The sequence below is a fragment of the Carassius auratus genome, chromosome 31 (genome assembly GCF_003368295.1).
Source record: "Carassius auratus strain Wakin chromosome 31, ASM336829v1, whole genome shotgun sequence".
Classification (NCBI taxonomy): Eukaryota; Metazoa; Chordata; class Actinopteri; order Cypriniformes; family Cyprinidae; genus Carassius; species Carassius auratus.
This window is the reverse complement of record NC_039273.1, coordinates 4509155-4522771: the sequence shown is the minus strand read 5'-3', so window position 1 is coordinate 4522771 and position 13617 is coordinate 4509155. Positions and strand designations below refer to the sequence as shown.

Below are 13617 nucleotides of genomic sequence, written 5' to 3'. Positions count from 1 at the left end.
CCTTATTTATATATATATATATATATATATATATATATATATATATATAAAAAAAAAATTCCACTGATTATCATGATTAATCCGGTTCATCACATTTATTTATCATTATATATACTGTGTAAAACAAGGACCTGCAATCTTATTTCCACTGAACCCTTAATGAATAGTAAAGTGCTCTTGGCAAAGTTTGCCCTTACGTGCTGATTTGGGTCCGGTCCTCCTAATTTACATATATAAACCATAAAAACAGGCATACTGATAACCGATCAGCAGCTAGACGTGAGTTAACCAATGCCAAGAGCAGCACAACCATGCTTTTAAAAACCGATGGTCCGTTATATCAACTTCAAGAACAAAATAGCTTATTTACTTTAAAGCAAAATTGGGAATTGTTAGAATGAGAGGAATCATGGTGTGCTTTGATTAACTAGTGCAAATCCGACTAAACAGTGTGCTTGCTTCGGTGCTTTCCACAAACAACGAGCAGCGCCCTCTTAACTCAGAATTAACCAATTGAGATTTTATTTATATTTTAACGTAATCTCTAAGACCGGACAAGTCTGACATTTTCGGTTGTTCGGTGTCTATATGTCATCTAGTGGCTGTAAAGGTTGCCTGGAAAGCAACTTCTGACACCTCTCTAAAATACTGGCCCCTTTTAATTATAAAACGTGAGAAAAATAAATAAAACCGCTCTCCAACAATCAGGGAAGACGAGGAGGTTAAGTTTATGTATGACTGGATCACACTCAAAACATGTACATTAAAATGTCAGTATTGAAAGACAATAGCAAATTGTGAGCTACAAAAGGATTGAGCAAAAAGAGAGAGAGGTTTCGACTCCTGAACTGCAAAAATGTGCTAATTTGCTGTTTCTAAACCCCGTTCCTCACAACAATCTGTGTGGATCCTGACGGTCCGGTAAACAGGAGGTTGGTCAATGTAGCAACAGTTCTGCAGCATCACTTGGGCTCAGCTTGATACTATTTTGCAGCATTGCAGCCTTAAAAAAAAATCTGGATATCAGGTCTCCCTGAGTTAGTAGCACTTCACTTTGTCAGTCTGCTCATGTCTTCTTAGTCCTTTGTGTTTAAAGAAATCCACAAGAAAATGAAAAAAGAAGTCTTACAAATGTACAGTTAGCTTTGGAGGGGCAGCTGGTAGCATCTGAAAGGTCTTACGAGGAGAAACAACACAATGCGGCTTCTCAAAGAAACAATCTCAATGTGTTGAGATGCGGCTTTTGTCTCCAAATACTTTTTGCTGCCGCAAAGGTGCAAATAAAATCTTGCACCATTCAGAGAGGTGAGATGGTTGTTCGGTGTTTGAAGATATATTTGAAGTATATTTAAGGATCCAATTTTAGATTTAGCTACATATCAGTAGAAACGTTTAATAAATGAGGCCTGTTTTGTGTATAAATGCATAACATATGCATGCACTGTCAAATGTGGAGCGTTATTAGGACAGGACAGGGATACATTGTGTGTGTGAAGGTCTTGGTCAGTAGTTCCTATTTGTAAACACTTGTCTGTGAATCCATTTAGTGTTGTTCCTGCTGGTGCCTGTCCATGTGTGTGGGTAGTACATGCTATTAAATTAGCGCTGCCGTGTCCATGACATTTCTGTTGGGATCCAGTGTGGCGAAGAACCGCACGTCCCTGTCCTTGTCCATCCTCAGCTCAGACAGAGCCTCTTCCAGCTCATCAGAGTAAGCACCGCCTGGGTCCTTGAAGTACGCTGAGATCAGAGCACAGACATTGGTGATGAGAACAGCAGTGACACTTACACTAAATACAGATTTAGGAAATCATTTAGTTTTTCGTGCTGATAACAGTGACAGTTTATGTTTAAAGTTCACTAGACTAGAATTATTTTTTTAATAAACTTCAAATAAAGTATAAAATAAATAAACATAATATTAAATAAAAACTGAACTAAAAAGAAAACAATGTGAAAACTAAACAAAATACAAATAAATAAATAAATAAATAGAAGAAACAACAAGAAAAACAAAACTAAATCAAATTAAATAAACAATAGGAAATATCTAAACTATAAAAAGCAAAACTCACACACACAAAACATCCAATGGTCTTTACTTGACAGCTTGCACTTTGAATATTGTCATTCTAGAAAGCATTTCACTGTACAAAAATAACTATGCACTCTGTACAGGATATTACTTATAAATATATTGTGCATTTATTTAATTTAAGCCCTTGGAGGGCCTAATGAAGGAGGCATGAGTAAAACATCATCATCCTCTGTTTATGACGTGTGTCTTACGTTTTTCAAACACGCTCTGCTGTAACGCCTTGGCCACCAGCACACGTACGTTGGGTACAGGATCTGATGAGAGGCTGAGCAGACTGGGTAGAAGGTGCTGTGCAAACTGGTCCATGGGCATACGGTCCTCCTCCACAATCACCTATGTTGAAACACAAGAAATGAATTAATCACTCTCACACATTGTTAGATATATCATGATAGATTCATCATTTAAGATCCCTCAATGTCGGACTTTGGTTCTCTTGCTCGGATAAGTGGGCTTTTGAAAATTTTGCATAATGCAAAAATATCAAAAAATATCAAAAAAATATAAAAAAAAAAAGATTATGAAAGTAAAAAAAAAAAAAAAAAAACTGTGCTTAATCAAATAATTTAAATATGTGACTACTGTAAAAGCCGATGTAAATATTACCTGGCAAATGAATGCAAATGCCTGACGTCCGACCCATTTGGGACAGTGGCAGAATCTCTTGATGAGTTCATTAATGAAATTCAGACCCAGATCACGAGCTTCACAGGTGTATAATTTCTGCAGAATCTCCACCACCTACACACATTCACAAGACAAAACTTCAGCACTAAATACAAGTGTGGATGGTAATACCAGGTGGAAACCTGTATTATAAGCCGAGGCTGAAAACAGTCCAATACTAAAAGCAGAACACAAACTTAAAGGGGTCAAATGACTTTGCTAAAAAGAACATTATGTTGTGTATTTGGTTGAAAAAACATATTTTCCACATAATGTACATTACTGTTGCTCCTCTGTGCCCCGCCTTCTGAAAGGCATTGATTTTTCCAAAGCTCATCGGTCTGAAAAGCGAGGTGTACACTGATTGGCCAGCTATCCAGTGCATTGTGATTGGCAGAATACCTCAAGCATGTGACAAAAACAATAAAACCCATTACAAACTAGGCATTTGTTGCATCCAGTGGGGCCATAATATACTATATAGACATATACTGTCTTTTCATTCACTGTGTTGTGTATCGTGCCACGTAAACATAAAACCATGTCTGCATTTGTGGTCGGAGAAACAACAAACAACAAGCGCTACTCTACACCGCTCAAAACTCATGTTTTAATCATCAGTGGCAAATTCTTTAAATATAAAACATGTACTTATAGGCTGTGAGTCAGAAACGCCAGACTGTCCTTGCAAAGTTGTAACTGCCTCATGTTATGGAAACAACCTTTGAGCACAACCGGCACTGTAGGCTACTCTCCCAGGTTCAGGAAACAGTTCTCTGTAAAATGCTTCGCACACTCTGAATATTTGGGTTGAACTGTTTTGGCATCAGTGATGTAAATATAAATTAACCACTGATTTCTAGTTGTGTCCTCTTTAGGTAGGCCAAACGAACTTTCACAATGAAACACACGACATGGCGGCAGCAATACTACAGCGAGGATGAAAGTTACGTCTTCTTTCTTTGTGTGAACATTTGGGCAGCGTTATGCAAATCTTCCGACACAGTGACGTGGCATGTGGGGGCGTGTTTAAATGAGGCGTTTTAGGAGGCCGTGGATGAGTCTTAACTTTTACAAAGAATATCTCTTTGGGTTTAAGATTCTAAGGAACTCATCTGTTCACAAACAGCTTGTTACACTCAAAAGAGAAAGGAAAACTTGAAATTTCATCATATGACCCATTTAAACAATACAGCTAATGAAAGGCACTGGAATGTTGCTGCTATTTTTGACAACAAGCTGAAGGGCACGTGACTCACCAGTTTATAGGACATCCACCGCACTTCAGACACTTTGTCAGAACAAAGGTTGAGTGCGATCTGTCTGAGGTAGTCATAGACATCGTTGTGGCTGTACAACTCAATGATCAGGATGAGCTGCCTAAATACACAAAACAGACAAATGCCACAAGAGTAAGATCACACTGTACAAAACAAGAACTACAAAAGGCGCTTTGTCGATGAAGCATGTAACAAAGTAGCACATACTCAGCTAGCTCATATCGGAATCTCCAATTTCTGCTGTTGTCCGTCACCATGAACTCCTGCAGCTGATACAGATACTCCCGACGCTTATCGGCATTAAGAAGCTACAAAAGAAGACACACCAAATTCAAAATGTTAATAAAGACTAGTACATAAAAACTACTAAACAAATTAGGATATCAATGAATATAAGCAATTCATTTTCAAACCTCACGGTATAAAATGCTCAAATATTCTGTCTTCGGAGTTGAGGAAATTTCCTATTCTCACCTTTAAGAAATCATAGAGGTGTTTGAGGACTCCTATCCGCACCTCATCAAGGTCTTTGAGGAAGCAATTAAATATGGGCACCAGGTCAGCTGCAGTCAGCTGATCCCCCAGAATCAATGCCAACTCATGGATGGAGAACGCCAGCGTCCGCCGCACCTTCCACTGCAACACATTCAATAGCATTTCATTTGACAACTACTGAAGCTACTGTGCCTATTCCTCATTTTTTTAATATTTAGAAACATTAATCTATAATATTATCGTATGGATTAATTAATAATAATAACAACAACAATAAATAAATAAAATACACACACATATATATTAGTCAACATTTGAAGTGGATCAAAACCTATAATCAAAGTTGTCCTAAAACCAAAATGTGTTCTTACTTTAGGACAACTTTGATTAACTTTTTTGATCCACTTCAAATGTTGACTAGTGATTACATATTATATATATGTGTGTGTGTGTGTGTACCAACAGCAATACAGATTAAGAGGAAGATTTACCTGTACGTCTGTAGCAAGGGTCTCATAAGTGTCTTTGAGGCAGTGCCAGTTCTGTCTGCCCAGCGTTAGGGCAACGCCTGGCAAGCTGAATGCACAGTGTTTAGCGATCTCAGTGTCTACGGTCTGAGCTCGAGCGGGGTCTGTCATGGACAGATACTGATCCAGCAACTGCTGTGGAACTACATTCTGAGACAACAAAGAATGACTGTTAGGAAACTAGTCTCATCTGTCAGACTTAAGACTGTTCATTTGTAAAAAAGGAGATTATTCATACATTTGACACGCTTATGTCATGGAAAGCTATTAGATTTTAATTTGTTAAAACGTGCAAGAATTCTTTTTTTTGTAAACGGTTTCATATGTTTCTTGTATTTTACATAAATTACCTGTATTTTAGATTTCTCCTCGTCGGATGTTTTAGCTGTGTCTGAATCTTTGTCCTCTTCCACATTTTCTATTAGGTCTGACTCCTGGGTGCACACACACAAATGCATGTAAAATTACATCTCTACAGTAGAGTTACTGTGGCATAAACAGATTTACATCAAAATGGAGATGGGCAGTTGCCATGACATGTCAAACAATTGCAGCAGTGTAAAAACCAATTAAAACAACATTATTGTTGTTATGACCTCATATTAATTAACACACTACATGGAATATTGGTATTTTCCCACAATAACAGATAATACACTATGGGCTTTTCTCAGCAAATATTTAACTAATTAATTTAATTAAATATCTATTATAAATAATAATAATACATATGATATTATATATTATATTAAGAACAATGAAATAAAATCTTTAATCATAACATTAAAAAAAATCTAATACATAATTTACATTTGAATTATTATTACTTTTTTATTATTTAAAATGTGATAAAATATGTACAATATTATTATAAAATGTTATTAGTAGGGCTATGAAAAGAAAATATTTTAATCAGTTTAATTACATGTACTGACAGTAATTAATAATAAGAATAACAACAATAATAATATAAATAACTGTAAACCTTTAAAGTATTATAACCTTAATTAAATTTAACATAAAAAAGTAAGATCATTTCTTTTAAATGCTATAATTGGTAAATTACTGAAATTACTTTTTCCTCAATGTCAAATTTTTTTTTTTTTTTTGCCTCTAAGTAACTACTCAGTGGTCCTCTCACCTCACTGCTGTGTTCAGAGTCATCTACCAGCACTGGTGAACTGGAGGGGGAGTCTGAGATCTGTGCGTCTGTCAGTGAGAGTTCACTCATGGCACTGAGCTCATCAGATGTCGGGGAGCCGGTGGAACTGTTACTCTCTGACACGGACTCATCCGCATCTTCTCTCTGACTCTCTAGTTGGGCAGCCTTCAGCGCAGCGGACAACACCTTCACTTGTGCTGCGAGTGGAAAGCACACAGAAAAATGTATAACTATGTGCTTATATGGAAAAGGGCAAAATAACATGCACTCCTTTTGCAATCACCTTGCACATCGGGATCATCCAGGTGGGGCTGAAGACAGTCCAAAACCTTTTGTATCTGGGAGCTGGTGGCTGGGCCTTGTGCATTTAAACTTGGCACATCTTCCTTCCACTCACCTTCCGTGTCCCTCATGGTCTCATCTTGTGTCTCTATCCCCTCATCTCTTTCCCCTTCTTGTAGTAGCTGCAGCTCTTGGGTAATGTCAGGTAGTGGGGGTCTCCAGAAGTTGAAGGTGCTGAAAATTGTGCAGTCGTCCTTCTGCTGGTGGGACAAAGGGGCTGAGTGTTTAGGCTGGTCCAGGCTGGTGCCGCCTTCGTTGGGCTGGGTAGAGGAATTGGCTTCTGGAGGATGTAATGGTGGACCCGTCAGATCTGAAGTGGACTGTAGCTGCTCTGAACGGGGCTGAATCAGACTGTCTGGAGAACCATCGATGGAGGAATTGCGGTTGTTACTGGAGTTGCTCGTGGTCACTTTGTGTCCGTGGCTACAAAGACAGAAGATGTCCATTTAGAATTTATTCATTCATTTTGTTGTATGTAAGAGTTTCAATATAAATGTTTTCAATATAAAGTAGTAACTAATAACTATACTACTGTTCAAAACATTTGTGCTCTCCAAGATTATTTTATGTTTTTGAAAGAAGGCTACATTTTGTGACGAAAATATTATTAAAACGTTTATTTCAATTTATTTTAAAATGCAATTCATTCCAGGGATGTAAAGTTGGATTTTTAGCATCATTATTACTCCAGTCTTCAGTGTCAGGATCATTGTAATATGCAGATTTTCTGTTGAAGAAACATTTCTTCTTATTATAAATATTGAAACCATATTTTGAAACATGACGTGCTGCTTATTTATTAAATTTTCAGCATTCTCTTTAGATTAGAATGTCCAAAACAACAGCATTAATAAAAAAATCGATATATTATTATAATTCATTATAATTTTATTTTTTATCAATTTAATGCACCCTTGCTAAATAAAATCATGCATTTATTTATTTTAAAAAAACCTATTTATACAAGGCTCCCAGGAAAAACTGATAACGGACTACAACAACCAGCCGATCACAAACAGTAACAGAAACCATGTTCATTTACCTCTTCGGTATCTCGCGGAGGGTTCCATCCTCACAGAAATGCAATCCTGTGATTGAAGGGTTGGCAAACGTGGAGATGAAACGACCAAGAGACTGGAACGCAGCCTGGCGTACCTGAAAAAGAAAAATTAAAGAAGAACATAAGCAGATGTTCCCTCCCCTTTAATTGTTTTTTTTTAAGGAAATCCCTAAAACAGGTGGAAAAACAAAATCAGAAATCTCACAGATCCAAAATCCTACTCCACATCTGCTTACTAAACATCATATAACCACATACACTTTCAGTAAGGACAGAAATGACATGCCGAGTCGGTGTTAGTGTGCGTGTTTCTCTGCTCTTACCCAACGTGACTGATCACTAATGAAGTTGATGAACAAGGGGGACAATTTAGTACGCCGCACCTCCGGAGACGTGCAGTTTGAAACAACCATGAAGCACTCGGCACAGGCTTTCCGAATACCCCACAGACTGTCTGAGCACATGTCGAAAAACTTTGGCATCTAAGGTGAGGGCAAAGAGAGAATGCTGGTTAACACATGTGTGTGTCGTGTAAACCAAATTCTGCACAAAGACACATACAGAATTAAAGGCTTTTTAGACTACAAGGCTTTTTTTTGGAGCGTTCTTGCACTCAGATTTAATTAGATGCATTAATTCTGACACACTGTGACTGCAGTTTTGTTATAAATGCAAGCATAAGAGGAACACAGAAGGTCTCACCAGAAGTTTCTCTGTGGCTTCATGGCCAGCAATAGAACAGAACTCGCCAAAGTTTGCAGCACAAACCTGATGGTGAGGAAAAAAAACGTGTGATAGAAGGTTTAGATATTTGCAATGAGGTCAAATTGAGTCCTCTGTTATGTTGTAAACAGAAGCCTGTTGCAACGCAAGCAACATTGCTTCTTGCCAACCGAGCACAAGTTGCAAAAGTAAATTAACATTCTTCACAACAACTCTTCAACACAGAGTACGTCTGAGCTTTATTACTGCAATTTTTGAATGTCAAAACAGTCACAAACATGTGCATGTATCAGAACACAACTTCAATGTGTCAAGATTTCTCGATTTTGGAAGCCATTTCTGTCCATGTGTTCATTGGATTGTTACTTTATTGTCTCAGGATTCTGAAATAATAATGATAATGCATTTACTCATTTATCCACACTTTTGTACAAAGGGAAATACACTACTGTTCAAAAGTTTGGGTAAGCAAGTTCAAACGATTTCCGTAAGATCAGCATATTGGAAAAATCATGTGACACTGATCCGCTTTGCAATCACAGCAGTATTACTGCTTTTACTGTATTTTTGATCAAATACATGTAGCTTTGGTGAAATCGTTACCTTGCGGACTTGGAAAAGTCTGACGTCACTGCAGAGTTCACAGAAGCGCAACAATAAAAGGTGTTCCACCGTGTCTCTAGTCAACATGGTCACCAACTTACACATGATCTGCAACAAAACATTCATTATTCACCATCAACCCAAAGATCATCACATTAAAGTTCAACCCAACCCCACAAAACTATTTACACACTATCATGCAAACAGTAAACAGATATGCATTCCATCATAAATGGAATGAAGTTACGACAGGAAATATAACAAGTTATCTTATATCAGTCCAATGAAAGCTCATGGTTTACATATTTTTACCATGAGTATTTTCCACTTCAATCAATCATCAGTGCATTCACTTTAACACAAAGACTCACCGCAACTGCTTCAATCTTGTAGTCATCGTCACTGTTGGGTTCAGTGAGCTCCAGAAGCACAGGGCAGACTTTTCCCTCCATATCTGCCTTACTCATCAGACCCTGTTCAACTAACACCAGTAAAGCGGCCTGGCTCGTCTTTCGCACCTGTGGGAGTAGCACAGGCAAAATGGACTCTGAATGATTAAACGATTGGCGTTAAGGAAAAAAGAATAATAGATCTTTGAATGAATGAAGAGACATTTGTTTGTATGTATGTATGTATGTATAATAGGTCTTTAGGAACAAGGAGCAAAACCTAAAGCTGATCAGATGCATATCTTAAGGATATATGAACACCAAACATGAAAATGACAAACCAAATGCAGCACAAAAGTCTTCACTGAAAAAAGCCTACATATTATGCATAGGAACAGAACCATTGCTCAAGCGATCTTGTGAAATTTACTGTGAATTTATTACAAAATATCCTTTTAGATGGCAATCAAAAGGGATGATTTTAGAGATGCAACTGAAAGTAAGTGTCAAAGCACAGCATGCAGTAAGCAACCAAAACCTTGTCTGGCAAGTTTTTAAGATTTTCTCCTTAGCAGTTGCAGTAAAAATATGTATCTCTTTTTCTCTTTCTCTTTATAATTCATAAATACATTTAAAATAATTCATATTTAAATGTAAATATATTTGAAAAAAAAAAAAATTAATATTACAAAATTATAAATGTAAAATTATATAATTATATAATAATTTTATTATATATTATAAAATGTGAATATTAATTGTTTTATTTACTAGAGCTTACTAGTTGGTTATGGCTGACTAGCTGACCATCTTTGACCCATCTCTATTCAAAAACAATGATATTTGTCAACATTAGTCCTATTAAGAAGAACGATTCAAAGGACAGGCAACTTTTTAAAGGGGTCATATGATGCGATTTCAATTGTTCCTTTCTCTTTGGAGTCTTACAAGCTCTTGGTGGATGAAGAAGGTCTGTAAAGTTGCAAAGACTAAAGTCTCAGATCCAAAGAGATATTCTTTATCAAAGTTAAGACTTGTCCACACCCTCCTAAAATGCCTCGTTTAAAGCCCCCACGTCTACATCACTGTGTGGGAAGATTTGCATAAAACCACCCAAATGTTCACGCAAAGAAAGAGGGCGGAACTTTGGTTCTAGCTGTAGCATTGTTGCCACCGCAGTGTTGTGAAGATGCTGTGTTTTGTTATGAAAGCGAAACTTCTTTCTCTGATCTTCCAAAAAAGAAATTGTTGTTTGTTGTTTCTCCGACCAAAAATACAGACATGGTTTTTATGTTTATGCGGCACGATAACAACACAGCGCATGAAGACAGTAGACGTCATTAATCAGTAATTACGTCCACATTGGATGCAACAGATGCCTCGTTTGTAATGGGTTTTATTGGTTTTGTCTGTTCGTGCAAGGACAAGGCATCACAGTATGTTAAGGGACATAACATTTCCGTCACAGGCTTGAGGCATTCGGCCAATCACAACGCAGTTGGATAGCTGGCTAATCAGCGTATACCACGCTTTTCAGAATGAAGAGCTTTGTTAAACTTGACAAGTTTCAGAAAGGCGGGGCATAGGGGAGTAACAATAATGTACATTATGTGGAAAATAATGTTGTTGTTTTTTTGTTTTGTTTTTTACCTTAAACCACATTAACACATTGCATTACACCACATACACAACATAAAGTTCTTTTTAGCAATGCTACATGACCCCTTTAAAGCAAAACTCACCTGGTTATTAGGGTCTGTGAGATACCGGACCACAATGGGTACCAGATACCGAGAGAAGGCTTCTGGGAAATTGGGCCGATTTTCATGGAGGAACATGGCAATGTTTGGTACCTGTTCCATCAGCTCTGCTCGCACTGTTGGTTCTGTAACATCACATTGCATTAACAATATTACAGACAGTTCAATCAAGTTCTAAACAAGTCAAATACAGGTAAAATTTGTACAAACCTCCATCCTCAGACATCCTTGCCACCGTTTCCATGACAATGATGAAGTCATTTTCATTATCACTGAACTCCCGGAGCACATCCAGCAATCCACGAGCCACAATTTGCCTGAAAACAAACACATCAAGAACAATAAGAGATTTTTCAGATTATATAAGCACAAAACTTTCTTTTTTTAAGGGACTACACAATTTTTCCAGAGAAATGTTTATAATCGTTCCAGGCCAAAATATTAGAAGTCACCCAAGAAACGTTTAGTCTAAGCCAAGTTCTTCTATGATGACAAGTTTGGCTCCTCACAAAGTATTTCTGGTCCAATGTTATATCAGGTTCACTTTAACTTTTAGCCCTTAAACTTTTAAAATTATGTTACACCACTTTGCCATAAAACAAAGTTATCCTCATATTTTCTGTATCAAATCTCACTAATATTCAAGTGCCAGTAACAAGATAGACATATAAAATCTTATACCAATCCTGAGAAAACACTGAGCATTGCATGTCAGAAAAAAAAACCCCATCTTGAATCCATCTCACATTACATGTATCAAAGTTCCTGGTTTTATACTGCAGACCACACACTTTACATCTCACCTGTTGAAGACGTTTTCACTGAAAGCATATTTCTCCAGTCGGCCCAGAGGCGTGAGGTTATCCTGGCCTGCATCCAGGAATGCTGTTATCCGAATCCCATCACATTCTGAACCATAGTCATCGAATCCAACTGCAAGACAGATTCATATGGACAGTTAATGACGGAGTATAAATCTGTGTTGAGTTTGTTAGTACAGCCTGATGGTATCAAATGTGAGATCTTTTAAATTCAAACTAGGAATCTTATTCCAAGTGACACAGAGTAGAGGGAATTTGTTTCATGAGAAATTATTGACTTTACAGCATGAACCGCTAAAAGGATTCCATTACATGCAAAATGCTTCTGCTAGTACACAGAACTATATCGTATAAAATGGGGAAAATTTTTAAAAGCATGGTCAGGTCCATATTAAATTTAACAAAAAATAAACAATACTTGCATATTTGAGCTCCACTGAGATATTATTGAGAATTAAGCTATCTATACATTATTATTATTATTATTTATTTTAGAGTGAAACTTAACCCTATATATGCTATTTGAAGGTTTTATAAGATTCACCCAGTCACAATGATACAGAGACATTGATTTGTAAAGTTGCTCAAGACTTCTGTTTACTCACAGTCGTCCAAATCATCTTGACCATCTTCATAATACAAAGACAGACCTGGGGAAACAAACCATAAACTTAAGATCAGAAAAGGACAAGTGGAAAGGATATAAGCTAACAATTACAAGACATGCTGCTGTGACTATTAACATACTAGTAAGCTACTTTACTAGTCGGCATTTTGGGTAATTTCATTGTTAAGTGCTGCTTAGGTAGACAGCTCACTAGGTTTTGACACACACCCTTGGCATGTATCATAGAGTTAGCTTTTATCTGACTAAACTGTCAACTCAGGTTTGCTAGACTACATCAAATAACCCGCTTACTAGGGAAATATGTCTACCAAACACCTTTTATATTGTAGTGTGTAATAACATTCAAACAGTTCTAAAGTTATGACACATTAGAAATGCATTTTAAAAGGTGACCAGTTTACCAAACGTGTCAGACTTGCTAACAGACTGACAGTCAAGCTCCTGTCAGCTCAGCAATGTTAGCTTCATTATATACTTAAATGTACTATATAATTTCCATAATAAAATATTTAATACAACATGAATTGTCCTGTTGGACCGAAGTAGTTCTTTATCACGGTACTTTTGTAATATCGCTAGCTTCACAACAACTCGCAACTAGTCTTAATCCACTTAACATTTCACCAGGCTCGTGACCTTTCTTCTAAAACACATCAGAAAAATGTGAAAGGTATTACGCGTTATTAAAGTCAACAATGATAACTGAGCCGATTCTCTTTAAACCGCCTCATAAAGCTTTAAATAAATGTACTAAAGCACGTTACCTGCCATCTTGATTTACAGCGGGGCTGTCACTCCACTTCCTCAAAAGATTTCCTGCTCTTTATTTCAATCCCGGCATGTACATGAATATCAAATACTTTAAAAAACAAACATAAACTCATCGAAACAAAACACTTTTAAGCGTGAAAATATCGCAAATAATCGCATCGCTCAGCCGAACGCTCGATGAGAAAAAAAATAAGACAATGTCGATCACGTGACTAGTCTTCGACGTCCGACTCGTGAATGAATTGTTCATAAAGAGTCGAATCGTTTCAGTGATTCAGTTGAACCATTTTAC

The 13617-nt window shown here is 37.0% G+C and overlaps 1 protein-coding gene across 1 annotated transcript; it reads right to left on the bottom strand.

Moving 5' to 3' along the window:
• Positions 1–501: 501 nt before the first annotated feature.
• LOC113050274 (serine/threonine-protein phosphatase 4 regulatory subunit 1-like) lies at positions 502–13567 on the bottom strand. Its single transcript, XM_026213083.1, has 20 exons — positions 13319–13567; positions 12532–12576; positions 11909–12038; positions 11316–11422; positions 11088–11230; positions 9328–9474; positions 8957–9064; positions 8333–8398; positions 7954–8112; positions 7613–7725; positions 6512–6993; positions 6208–6425; positions 5417–5500; positions 5031–5216; positions 4519–4680; positions 4252–4352; positions 4024–4144; positions 2705–2839; positions 2290–2431; positions 502–1740 (listed from the first exon to the last, which is right to left on the bottom strand). The coding sequence occupies exons 1-20, from the start codon at positions 13323–13325 to the stop codon at positions 1595–1597; spliced, it is 2802 nt and encodes a 933-aa protein (XP_026068868.1). The 5' UTR covers positions 13326–13567; the 3' UTR covers positions 502–1594.
• Between the last annotated feature and the right edge of the window lie 50 nt (positions 13568–13617).